Source organism: Vulpes lagopus, chromosome 1, assembly GCF_018345385.1.
Source record: "Vulpes lagopus strain Blue_001 chromosome 1, ASM1834538v1, whole genome shotgun sequence".
Classification (NCBI taxonomy): domain Eukaryota; kingdom Metazoa; phylum Chordata; class Mammalia; order Carnivora; family Canidae; genus Vulpes; species Vulpes lagopus.
In genome coordinates, this window is record NC_054824.1 from 48735602 (window position 1) to 48750000 (window position 14399).

A 14399-nucleotide genomic window follows, 5' to 3' on the forward strand; every position below is an offset into this window, starting at 1 on the left:
AACATCATAAATTTACTTCCTGGAGGCAAGGTAAAACAGCATGACATGAGTGATTCCCAGAAAAAAAGAAAGTCAATGAAATTTGGAAAAACATAAATGAGAGTTATTAATTTTAAGTTAAAATATCTATTCAGATTTATTAAAGAAAAAAGATAAATATGTTAACATAGACAGCCTGGAATAGGAAAACGTGCCCTGAAAGGACTCTAATTTTAAAAAAGGTACAATATTAGTGACCCTCTTAAAACACCACAAAAATTACATAATGCAGTCCTCTTGCATCCTTTTTCTTTTCTCTCCTCAAACCCTTGTCACAACAATAGAAAGCCCTGTCATTTCTTTTTTCACTTTAAGGTCTTTATTCTAAATGCCATTACTTAGGCAAAACCTTTATTCATCTCAAAGTTAAATTACTACAAAGGTCACCTAAACTCATCTCCTTTCTATACCTATGAATCCACCCTGAACACTGGTACCATTCTAATACACTTAATCTCTTTGGCGTCTCTAAAGAAGGGAAGGATTTGGGTTCTAAAATTAAGAGTCCTTCTAGTTCTAAAGGTATAAGCATTATTTTCATCATATTACTGTCCTATAACAGTAACCTCTTGGCAGTATCAAGGTTACCACTTGTGTTGGGAGTCCCCAAGATCATTCCCAGGTTTGATGGTTTGCTAGGACTCACAGCACTTTGCATATAGTTGTAATCACAGCTGTGATTTATTATAGGGTTTTAGCTACCAAGATATTTAAAGTGGTATTGTTTTTAATAGAAAAATTGAAGCAATACATCGAACAAAATTAAATGAACTATATAATATATTCATATAGAATGTTGTTCATTGATCTAAAATGTATGCACTGATTCAACAAATATTTAAGTATTCACGTTTACAATACACTGGTTTCCTTATATAATTCAGACACTTTATCTTATATAAAATAAAAGTGCTAAGAATAGACATTCTTGTCTTGTTCCTGACCTTAGAGGAAAAGATCTCAGTTTTTCACCAATGAGAATGTTAGCTGTGGGTTTCTCATACATGACCTTTATTATGTTGAGGTTATGCTACTCTAGAACCTCTATCATTGAGGATTTTTATCATGAATGGATGCTGTACTATCAAATGCTTTTTCTGTATCTACTGAAATGATGTTCTTTTATACTTTATCTTAGTGACATGACATATCACACTGTTTTGCAAATATTAAATCAGTCACATCAAAAACAATAAAATATCTAGAAATGAAACTTAACCAAGAGTTAAAAAAACCTGTACTCTGAAAACTATAGAACACTGATGAAATAAATTCAATATGGTGTAAAGATATGGAAAGACATTTCATGATCATGGACTGGAAGGACAAATATTGTTAAAATGTCTATACTACCCAAAGCAATCTACAAATTTAATGCAATCTCTATCAAAATAACAATACCATTTTTCACAGAATAGAAAAAAATCCTAAAATTTACATGGAACCACAAATAACTCTGATCAAAGCAATCTTGAAAAAGAAAAGCTAAACGAGAGGTATCACAATTCCAGACTTCAAGTTATATAACAAAAGTATAGTAATCAAAACAGCACGGTACTAGCATAAAACCTGACACATAGATCAATGGATCACAGCAGAAAAACCAGAAATAAACCCACAATTATATGGTCTTTGAAAAAGGAGAAATGAGGGCAGCCTGGGTGGCTCAGTGGTTTAGCACCACCTTCAGCCAAGGGCCTGATCCTGGAGACCCAGGATCAAGTCCCACGTCAGGCTCCCTGAATGGAGCCTGCTTCTCCCTCTGCCTGTGTCTCTGCCTCTCTCTCTCTCTCAATCTCTCTCTCTCTCTCTCCTCTCATGAAAAAAATAAATAAAACCTTTTTAAAAAAGAAAGAAAAAGGAGAAATGAAAATCCAGTGGGACAGACAGTTTCTTCAACCAATGCTATTGGGAAAACTGGTTACATGCAAAAGAATGAAACGACCACTTTCTTTCACCATATATAAAATTTAAAATGGATTGAAGACCTAAATGTAAGACCTGAAACCATAAAAACCCTTGAAGACAGCACAAACAGTAATCTCTCTGACACTGGCCATAGCAACATTTTCTAGATGTGTCTCCTGAGGCAAAGAAATAAAAGCAGAAATAAACTAGTGGGACTTCATCAAAATAGAAAGTTTCTGCACAGTGAAGGGAACAATGAACAGAATTTAAAAAGGCAACCTACTAAATGGGAGAAAGCATTTGCAAATGACATATCTGATAAAGGGTTAGTATCCAAAATACACAAATAATTTAAACAACTCAAAAGCCAAAACACATGGTCCAATTAAAAAATAGGCAGAAAACATGAACAGACATTTCTCCAAAGAAGATATCCAGATGGCCAAGAGATACATGAAATTATGCTCAACCTCACTCGTCATCAGGGAAATGCAAATCAAAACTACTATGACATACCACCTTATTCTTGTCACAATGGCTAAAATCAACAAAAGAAACAAGCATTGGAAAGGATGTGGAGAAAAATGAACCCGTGTGCATTTTTGGTGGAAATGCAAACTGCAAGTGCAGCCACTGTGGAAAAAAGCATGAAGGTTCCTCAAAAAGCTAAAAATAGAACTACCCTATGACCTAGTAACTGCACTGCTGGGTATTTATCCAAAAAATACAAAAACACTAATTCAAAGGGATACTACACCCCCATATTTACAACAGCATGATTTATAATAGTGCAAGTATCCATCAATTAGTGAATGGATAATGAAGATACAGTACACACACACACACACACACACACACACACGGAATATTATTCAGCCATCAAAAAGGATGAAATCTTGCCATTTGCAACAACGTGGCTAGAGCTAGAGTGTGTAATGCTAAGCAAAGTCAGAGAAAAGACAAATACCATATAATTTCACTCGTATATGGAATTTAAGAAACAAAACAAATGAGCAAAGGGAAAAAGAGAAACCAAGAAACAGGCTCTTACGTACAGAGAACAAATTGATGGTTACTAGAAGGGAAGAGAATGGGGGGATGGGTAAAATAGGTGATGGGAATTGAAGAGGACATTTGTCATCATGAGCATCAAGTGATTAAAATAAAAACTTAGTTTTCTGCCCCGGACGCCGCTGAGTTAGCATCGTTAAAGTCTCCCCTCTCACCGCTGTCATGTCTAAGTCAGAGTCTCCTGAAGAGCCTGAGCAGCTGCTGAAGCTCTTCATCGAAGGTTTGAGCTTTGAAACAACTGATGAGAGTCTGAGGAGCCATTCTGAGCAATGGGGGACGCTTACGGACTGTGTGGTAATGAGAGACCCCAACACCAAGCACTCCAGAGGCTTTGGGTTCGTCACGTACGCCGTGGAGGTGGACGCAGCCATGAACGCAAGGCCACACAAGGTGGATGGAAGAGTTGTGAAACCAAAGAGGACTGTCTCCCGAGAAAATTCTCAAAGACCTGGTGCCCACTTAACTGTGAAAAAGATTTTTGTTGGTGGCATTGAAGAAGACACTGAAGAACATCATCTAAGAGATTATTTTGAATAGTTTGGGAAAATTGAAGTGATTGAGATCATGACTGACCGAGACAGTGGCAAAAAGAGAGGTTTTGCTTTTGTGACATATGACAACCATGACTCTGTAGACAAGATTGTCATTCAAAAACACCATACTGTGAATGGCCACAACTGTGAAGTAAGGAAATCCCTATCGAAGCAAGAGATGGCTAGTGCTTCGTCCAGCCCAAGAGGCCGAAGTGGTTCTGGAAACTTTGGTGGTGGTCGCGGAGGTGGTTTTGGTGGGAATGACAACTTTGGTCGTGGAGGGAACTTCAGTGGTTGAGGTGGCTTCCGGGGCAGTTGAGGTGGTAGTGGATATGGTGGCAGTGGGGATGGCTATAATGGGTTTGGTAATGATGGAAGCAACTTTGGAGGTGGCGGAAGCTATAACGATTTTGGCAATTACAACAATCAATTCCCAAATTTTGGATCCATGAAAGGAGGAAATTTTGGAGGTAGAAGCTCTGGCCCCTATGGTGGTGGAGGACAATACTTTGCCAGACCACAAAACCGAGGTGGCTATGGCAGTTCCAGCAGCAGCAGCAGCTATGGCAGTGGCAGAAGGTTTTAATTACTGCCAGGAAATAAAGCTTAGCAGGAGAGGAGAGCCAGAGAAGTGACAGGGAAGCTACAGGTTACAACAGATTTGTGAACTCAGCGAAGCACAGTGGTGGCAGGGCCTAGCTGCTACAAAGAAGACATGTTTTAGACAATACTCGTATGTATGGGCAAAAAACTCGAGGACTGTATTTGTGACTAATTGTATAACAGGTTATTTTAGTTTCTGTTCTGTGGAAAGTGTAAAGCATTCCAACAAAGGGTTTTAATGTAGATTTTTTTTTTTGCACCCATGCTGTTGATTGCTAAATGTAATAGCCTGACCATGATGCTGAATAAATGTGTCTTAAAAAATAATAAAACAAAAGCGTAAAAAAAATTTTCCCAGTGAACATATTACACAACTAACATTCTGTAATGTGAATAAATCATTAAAGATATATAATTTCAAATATGGTAATACAGAACTATATATTACACAGATTTGCATATGCCATGAATCAACTTGTATCCCTTGAGATTTAATGCTTAATGAGAGTTACATAAAACAGCCTTTTAGATTTCTTAATACTAGCATTAAAAAGGAATTATTTACTACATGGTTCCAACATGTCAAAAGGCAGTGAAATGCAGTGGACTTAAGACCAAGGTTCTAGTTCTCATTAAAAGCATCTGAACAAGGTTAATTCGGCAGAGCAACTCCATCAAAGAAAGGGTTTCTATGATAATCTCTGGGACTGCCGGCTTTCAGTAATTAAGTTTATCAGCCCACAGAAATTTAATGTTCCAAATCATTTTATTCTCCATAAATAACCATAGTTTTGATCCTTATGTTATCACTGGTGATTATAGGTAATTCAGAGCAGCAAGAAAACACCTATACTGAATTCCATGGTTCTCTAGGAAAAAATACCTATTCTTAACTTAGGACATGCTCTTACCTTAGCAAAAAGGTGATCCCTATATTGGTGTTGAGTAACAAAATTTTTGTAACACACTACACAAGCAAAGGAATTGGTGAATGGTCCATGTAGTGTAATTGTTGGATCACATGGAGAGTGATCAAACCTACTCAGCAAGAGAGGTAACGTTAGAGAAGTCTGCATTTTAGGATCCACACTGTACTGTTTCATTTGTTAAGCACTTGTTTATTTGTTTACACACAAACACACATACACACTAAGAAATTTTTACTTTTTTTACTGAATTATGTTCTTCAACTTAAAGAAATATCAAATGGCTCCAAAATGCCATGCAATACCTTCAAACAGTGACCAATAGTTAGCTCAAGATTTTGTAAAAGTACCCAAGATCCATTAAAATGGATTTAAGTATGTCTTGCCAAACTGATGAAATTCCAGTTTGAAGATTATAGAGTCATCATCTTTTCCTTTTTGCCTTATTTACCAGAAAATTCACAATTAGTTGTAAATGAACCAATTTAATAATAATCTCATGTCAAGATTTCTGGCACATACTTGTTTCCTAAAAATGGCTTTTAATCCCTTTAATGTTCAGTTTAATCACTTTAAGTTTGTGCCATTTTAAAGTTGGAGATTTAAAAATACTTTAGATACAGTATAGTACCTAGTTATTTGTAGAATGCTGAAGCTCGTTCTAGGAGCCTTTACAGGTAGGTTAATTCATAAGTAGGGTGACACATCTGGAAATGATAATGGCTGAGAGCCCCCAAACTCTCAATTCATATCTTTAAACTATTAGAAGGAGAGAATATGAAGGTAAGAATGTTTAATGCCTTTAATATTGCCTTCCCTTGATATTTACTTTCTCAAGCTCTACTATTCAAAAATTCAGTAAATTAATAAGGTAGGTTTCATAAATAGAATATTATGAATTTTGCTACATTTGGTTTGCCTTTAACATTTGCTTTGTAATACCATATTAGCTTTCTTTAGTCTAGACCAAATATCTCTAAGTGCTCTGTGTCTTTTGAAATTTGTATTTATGGGCTGGATTTCTCTAAAAATGATTCAACTACTTATAAGTGTAAAAATTCTGTTCTGAATTTTATGAGACGTATTAAGAATAAATACATACTTAAAGGCTACATGCCTTGAAAGAGTATCACTAGAAAAAATATCTGACTTTAAGCCTTCTAGGAAACATAAGAAATGTAAATTTAAAGCAACTATCGTAAGAGCACAAAACAAGTTTGCAATATAAAGTTATGATTACAATGACGCAGATGTATCATGCTTTCATTTTATGAAATCACTTTGTAAAACTCATTTGCTTTTCAGCATCCACTATTGAGTATCACACTCACCTTTTCAAATGTCCTAAGAGAAGGTGCCCATTATCAAATTCCTTGTTACAGTGCATTATGGGACATAAAATTGGTTTTCCAGACACCCGCATTTGGCCTCCTCTTCGGAATGAACTTCTTGTTCCAGAATTAATTGTTCCTGCTTTGAGTCCTGTATCATTGGAATACAAATTCTTAAGTTTCTACTTCAGATACTTGTCCTTTGAATTGGTAATCAAAATTATGACAAAACAATATAAATTATGATACAGCATCTGGGTGATGCTAATTGTAATTAAATGTTTATTAGCTTTCTTATAAAAAAAATATGATCACCTAAAAATAGCTACCTGAGACAAATAAAGCTTTTTTTTATTTTAAGATTTTTATTTATTTATTCATGAGAGACAGAGAGAGACAGAGGCAGACATAGGCAGAGGGAGAGAAGTAGGCTCCCTGCAGGGGATTCAATCCCCAATGTGGGATTCAGTCCCAGGATCACGACCTGAGCTAAAGGAAGACGTTCACCCACTGAGCTACGCAGGTGACCCCTCGGACAAGTAAAGTTGTTAACATTTTTTTTTCTTTTGAGAGAGAGGGAGAGCGCTCAAGTGAGCCGGTTGGGGACCAGGGGAAGGTAGGGGGGCGGAGAGAATCTTAAGCCTACTCCATGTCCACAGTGGAGCCTGATGTGGGGCTTGATCTCACACCATGAGATCAGGACCTGAGCCGAAATCAAAAGTCAGATGGTTAACCTACTGTGTCACCCAAGGTGCCTATATAAATGATAATTAAATGATATTAAATGATAATCTAAATGATGTTTTTTTAAAATTTTTATTTATTTATGATAGTCACACAGAGAGAGAGAGAGAGAGATAGAGGCAGAGACATAGGCAGAGGGAGAAGCAGGCTCCATGCACTGGGAGCCTGGGATTCGATCCCAGGTCTCCAGGATCGTGCCCTGGGCCAAAGGCAGGCGCTAAACCGCTGCGCCACCCAGGGATCCCATAAATGATGTTATTTTTAAAGTAATCTCTACACCCAACATGGGGCTCAAACTCACAACCCCAAGATCAAGGGTCACATTGCTCTACTGACTGAGCCGGCCAGGAGCCTTCCTTCCTTTCTTTGTTTAGTATGTGATGGAAATTAAATTTATTCATTTAATTTTTCTTTTTTTTTTAGTAACCTCTATACCCAATGTAGAGGTTACTAAAACCCTGAGATCAAGAGCTGCATGCTCTACTGACCAAGCCAGCCAGGTGTCCTGGAAGCTGTTAACATCTTTAAGTAACATTCTCTTGAGGGGAAAAAAAATCTGTTTCTTTAAGTTCAATAGCCAAGAAATGTCAAAGATCAAACACTGATTAGAAAATCAGTTGCTCTATAAAGCCACTACTTACCTTTTCATTTATATAAACTGGAAAAGATCTTCTAATTCTTTTTTCCTCTATTAACTATCTTAAACACATTAGAAGGTTTACCTATATTATAAAGGATCTGAGTTCTCTGAAAATTATGTTAAAAATGTAACTAGGAAAGTGGGGAGGAGTAGAGAGTTCAGGGATGCAAGAAGAATAAGAGTGGTACTTTCTTAGGAAACCAGCCACTGATCAGTTAGTTCCCATCTGGGTATTAAGTAATGCAGGTCTCAGTAATAAATTTACAGAACACAAAGCAGAGATTTACTTACTATCTTTATCCTTTCTTTTATTTTATCCCTTTCTTTTCTCCTTTCAAAGTTTGCCCATCACTACTTCTTTTTCCTCTCTTTTTTAAAAAAGTAAACCCTACACCCATTATAGGGCTGTATGACCCTAAGATCCAGAGTCACATCCTCTATGGAATGAGCCAGCCAGGCAGCCCTTTCACTAGTCTCTGAATTAATCTCTCTTTATCCTGGCTCATTTTTCATCCTTTCTTTAAGTATTCATCTTACAACTCTTGTAGACTAATACCCCTGGAACAAAATTTATCCCATGCATGCTGTAGGATGGAAAATCTAGAGTTACATTACACAAACCATGAAATGTAAAACTGCAAGCAGGATTCTGACTGTATGTCAGATAGTTATACACGGATGGTTAGATTATTGACTCCCTTTTATTATTATTTCTTTAGACTGTTTCAATGCCTTGAATGTTTCATAGAACAGAAAACTGGGTATTATCTTTATGGTAGTTTCTACAAAGCCCCTAAGGATTTAAATAGGATAAACTATTATTCTTTTAACATCATCTAGTTTTAAGATCTCCAAATGGCTTATATAATAATTTAAGGTTTCAACTGCTTTTCTGCTGTTTTAGTCCTTGGGGGGAGGCTCCATTAAAAACTGCCAAAATGCTTATAAATATGTTCTGCCAACAATGAACAGCATAGTATAGCATTAATCATATTTTAATTTTAAAGACGCATTAAAGACCTTATTTTTATTTTTTTAATGTAGTCAGAATTATGACAATTTTTAATTACTGTCCATCCACATTCTAGATGTTACCCATTAAGATCTTTATTTAGCCAGTAAAAGTTCTGGATAAAAATAAAATTAGAGAAAATAATCAATTCAGAGAAAATAAGATTTACCCATGGAAAGGCAAAATAGAGAAATTTAAGTATTTTCCTTAAAGTATTGTTTTTAAGTTACTAAGTATTTAAATGTATGCAAACTAGCCTAACTATAAAGGTCTATAAAAGATGAATTTCAGTAGAGTAAATATAAATAAAGTACTTAAACTACTTCTAATGAAAGGGATGAATTACAATAGCTAGATACTTTGGAATAGATTGAACAAGTCCCTTAATGCTATTTAGAAGTAGAACCTCATTTTTTATAATTAAAGAGAACAATGACTCACCTCTGTATTCCCAGCTATACCCTATTCAAACATCTCAGCACTCTCCAAAGCTAACTTATGGAATAGTACCATACCAAATATAGCCCAATGTTAAAGCAGCTGTTCTAGCAATAGATCCTAAACTTCAGTTCTATAGTGTTGTTGCAAGGGAGCAAGCAAAAAAATAAAACAATCACATAAAACAAATATAACTAAAGCCCTTAACTCCAGGCTCAAGCTTATCAGCTACCAATGAATCAGGTGTGACCTGAAGATATGTAAAATACCAAGTTTTGCCAAGAATCATAAAGAGACAGTTAAAATGAGTCATTTGTTACCACTGACCTGCTCAGACAAATACATAAACATATGCCCATGAATACATTTTACAGTGAATTCAAATATTCTGTCAATCTGGAAGTATGGCATCAGATCTAAAGAGTCTAGACAGGACTTAAAGATGTTAGATTTGCATGAGATAAACTATTTTTAGAAGATATCTTGGAAATGATAAAGCCTTATAGTTCTACTCCATTTTCCTATCAAAATTACCTACGAATCTTTTCCCAAAACTACAGATGCCCTAGAATCATCTATGGAGATAAGGCACAGGTATGTACTTAAAAGTTCCCAGGCGATTCTAAAGTAGCTAAAGTAAAACCACTGAATTAAGTCATTAATTTCTACTGAGAACAGAATGCATCCAGGGGGATTTTTTTCTTTTTTAAATATGAGCTTTAACCAGAACACCTCAAGAGGCATAACCAGGTATCATAGTATTTTTTGCTAAAATAGGTCTGGAATACTAAACAATTCTTTTGTTTACTTGAATGACAGTCACATTTGGATCCTAAATTCTAGGCTTCTTTCTGTGTTCATATGCAAATGTTTATAGCTTACATTGGATAATATTCAAACAACATTTACTGAGTATCTCTAAGTTGAGCAAAAAAGAACTAATAAACCTTGGTCTCTGTCCCCCCATACTACAAAGTATGTAGTCTGAAAGAAGAGACAGACATACAAATCTATTAATCCAACATAACAGGGTAAAAACTTTGGAATTACCTTATCAGAGATAATTTGATTCAAAGAAAAGCCTTCTGAAAAACTATATTTATTTATTTTTAAAGATTTATTCATTTGAGAGAAAGAGAGGGAGAGAGAATGTGACCTGGGGGGTGGAGGGGACAAAGGAAAGAGAATCTCGGAGTAGACTTCCCACTGAACGCCAAGCCCAATCCCTGGACCCCAAGACAGTGACCTGAGTCAAAATCAAGATTTGGACACTATGACCAACTGTGCCACCCAGATGCCCCTGAAAACTCTAGAACAAGATATCAGGTTCAAGTTGAGCATTGCATGCACAGATATTTCTAATGACTTTCTGCAATCAAACATTCCAGTGGATTAAATCCACAGCTAAGGTTTCTGTGGATATCCCAAGCCTTTTAAAGGCTCAGTGTTACTTCTACAACACAGGCTAGAAAAGCGGTCATAGTGAGAGTGTCCTACTGGATCTTAAAAATTCCACCAAAAAATAAAAAAATTTAAAAAAATAAAACCTAATTATCTGGTTGGGGAAAATGTTCCATAGTGACTCTTTTGGGAACCTTAGGTCTGTAGAGTTAGTGAAGAGGCTACCCAATGCTTTAGATGTCCCTCATGTGGACATGTTCTTATAAAATATCTACACAGACTGCACTGATGAATAAATAAGTAAACACTAATCCTTTAGATCTCAGCTTAAATTCCATTTCATTAGAGAAGCTTTCTTGACCTCAAATCTATTAAAATCTCTCCCACAGACACATGCACTATTTCATGTAATAACTGAAATAACACAAGTAAATAAATGAGCAATATATCTAATGAGGCCAAGGATGACCCATTATATTCAAAATATACTTTTGTCAATGTAGGAAGACAATTCGTGAAGTAGGCCATTAAGTATCACTGAAACTAAATTTCAATACTTTATGTATGTACTAGCAACTGAATAATACAGCTATAACCCCATAAAGCTTTAGGGAAGCTCAGTAACCTCAGTGTTCCACTCTGATCTCTAAAGAGTACCTGGCATTTTTAGCCACTGGTCCACACACAGTCTTGCTGCTTCTGTATCAGAATGTCCTCGAATAAATTCCAATTCTTGTAACCCATGAGCGTGCTGAAAATCGATTTTTTCCTAAAGGTATTAAGAAGAAAATCAGTTAACCTATGATTACTAACTTGGTTTTCTTGAGGAAAGGATGTTAATATATCAGTGATGAGAAAATACTGATTATCCTTTATCCCTGTAACTCTACATCTAGACAGCTATCCCAAAGAGATAAGTCAAAACAAAGGTTTATGCTCTGACATGCTGATCCCAATGTCATCTATATTTGCACAAAATTTTGCCATAACCTATATCTCCAACAATAGAGTAGTTTAATTACGGTATATCCATTTCATGAAAGTCAATTAGAAACACAAACCAAACTTTTGATGAAGTAGGAATATATTTTTTATATCAAGTAGGTCATCAAATGAGGTCAAATATAAATAAAGATTAATTTTTCAAGGTCTATAAATCTCTATCTGCAGAGGGGGAACAGAGGCTGAAAATATATAAAATGTCAACGACTATCTCTGGGAATATAAATACAAATATTTTCATTTTTAAAGTTTTATACATTTTTAAAAAAAGATTTTACTTATTCATTTGAGACAGGGAGATACTAAGAGAAAGAACATTAGCAGTGCAAGGAATAGAGGGAGAGGGAGAAGCTGACTCTCTGCTGAGCAGGGAGCCCAATGCAGGGCTCAATCCCAGGACTCCAGGATCATGACCCAAGCCAAAGGCAGACACTAAGCCATCTGAGCCACCCAAGTGCCCCCTAAATTTTTATATATTCTAATTCAAAGTTTCCACATACAGTCTGAAGTATACAGAAGCCTATTAAATATTTGTTCAGTGAATAGTATTAGTAAGAGTAGATTTCATTAGTATTTAGAATGTACCAATATAAAGCATTTATCACCACCTAGATCTAGGGTTGGCAAACTTTTTCTATATAAAGGCCAGAAAGTAAATATTTTAGGTTTTGCAGCTCAACTCTACTGCAACTCCTCAACTCTGCCATGAAAGCAGCCACAGAGAATACGTAAACAAATGAGCATTGCTATGTTCCGATAAAATTTTATTTACAAAGAGACAGCAAGCCACTGCCAACCATGAAACTAGACTTAAGCTTCAGACGGTTAAAGTCTCTAAGTCTTTCCATATATTATTTTAAATCTATTAATCTATTTGCATACTCTCTAATTATGCTAACACTTACTAAAACCACTTACCACATGCTAGTCATGATTCTAAAAGCATTTTAAATTTCATTCTCACAATAACTCTGTGAGAAAGATACTATTATTGCTTGTATTGTAGAATGGGAAAACCGAGTTACAGAAAGGTCAAATAAATTGCCTAAGGATAAATAACAACGCCAGGATTCAGAACCTTATAATGATTCTAGAATTCATGCACTTAACCAGTATACCATATCGCATCTCCATAAGGTTTTGTTCTTAAAAAGAAATCACAGTCACAAATGCTAGATTTGCAAGATATAGGCCAGAATAATGAAAGGTCTAATTAACAATGCAACAGGATCTTCTATCAGAAATGGTTTAAGTAGTGAAACGGGGAGATTCAAGATTTCAATCTGAAAAAAATCTACACAATATTGTTAAAGTATACCATAAAATACTAATTCTCAAAGATGTTAACAAGCATTATGTTCATTAAAAATAATTCTCTATAACCAAATTAAGTATATAAACACTCATTTTAATGCAAAATTTAAACAGTTCCTTTAGCACAGGACTTCCAAAGCCCTGAAGCGTTAATGTGCATATAATTTTCCACACTGGGAATATGCAGTATCTCAACAAATCATCAAATACTTTTTTTTCAAAGTGCATCCTATAGCACTAGTGTTCTGAATAACATATCATGGAGAACAGAGCTAGTTCATCCAGAGAAAGCAATAAGGCAAGCTTCTGGTAGACTCTAAAGACATTTTCTAATGCATTCTTACCAAAGTTCCTTACAAAATCTATCACAATAAAAACTTAATAAAATCAAATACTACCAGTACTACCACATGCCAGTTAACAGCCTACTTATTTTAAAGAACTACCAAAAACTAAAAATAAATAGGTTTTTAAAAATGTTCTCTGGCATTTTTTAAAATAGATTTTGAACTCTGTGGCCATAGCCAATGCTCAGAAAACATTTAATGGCTGAAGTCATCCTCAAATTAGCCATCCTTTTCCCGTTACAAAAGCTTCTTCCCCAAATTTGAGTGTTATATCCCTTCTTGCAAGTCATCTTAACTCCTAGAGTGTCAATAAGCAAAGCTGGTAGATGATCAACTAGTTAACACAACATTATCTCTGGAAGTGATTCATCCAGTGAAAAGCTGTTGTGCTTTTTTTAAATTTTCTGTAGGCTCCATACATAACATGGGGCTTGAACTCATGACCCTGAGATCAAGAGTTGCACACTCTACTGAGCCAGTCAGGTGCCCCATATCCAGTGAAGATTTTAACGTGTTTTTTTTTCTTTCTTTCTTTAAAACCGCTCCACCACAAAAGATTTTAAAAATTCACCTTAAATTCACATCAATAATTCACCAAGGCCTAAGAATAGTTGAAAGATATTTTCTATTATCTAGTTTTAGTTAGAGTTTTCTGCCACTAGAACTCCTCAACAATCATTTTTATTTTAGTTTCATTATCTTCCTGAGTAGTTTGTTTCATTTGTTTTCTGTCATCTAGTTTTAAAAAATAAGTTAAAGGGATGCCTGGGTGGCTTAGTGGTTAAGCATCTGCCTTTGACTCAGGGCCTGATCCCAGGGTTGGGGATCAAGTCCCACATCAGGCTCCTGCAGAGAGCCTGCTTCTTCCTCTGCCTGTGTCTCTGCCTCTCTCTCCATCTCTCATGAATAAGTAAATAAATAAATAAGTAAGTTAAATATATAGGAAACCAAATTTTTAAAAATCATGAATGGATAGCAAGCAATGAACTAAGATACCTGTCAGTTTTTCTTTTAGAAAATAAAAATCTAGATATGTATTTATTCTTTACAATTGGTTAAACAAAAATTTCAGAATCTCAAAAAACTTTCT

At 35.5% G+C, this 14399-nt stretch overlaps 1 protein-coding gene and 1 pseudogene across 1 annotated transcript in view; one reads left to right on the forward strand and one right to left on the reverse strand.

Moving 5' to 3' along the window:
• Positions 1-14399, reverse strand: part of LOC121486650 (E3 SUMO-protein ligase ZNF451) — a 90185-nt gene that overhangs the window by 37651 nt on the left and 38135 nt on the right. The window contains exons 5-7 of the mRNA XM_041747711.1: positions 11304-11415; positions 6412-6562; positions 5066-5192 (exon numbers count right to left, since the gene is read on the reverse strand). Coding sequence (XP_041603645.1) covers positions 5066-5192; positions 6412-6562; positions 11304-11415 — 390 coding nt within the window. The remainder of the gene's footprint in view (positions 1-5065; positions 5193-6411; positions 6563-11303; positions 11416-14399) is intronic.
• On the forward strand, positions 2866-4215 carry LOC121489566 (annotated as a pseudogene).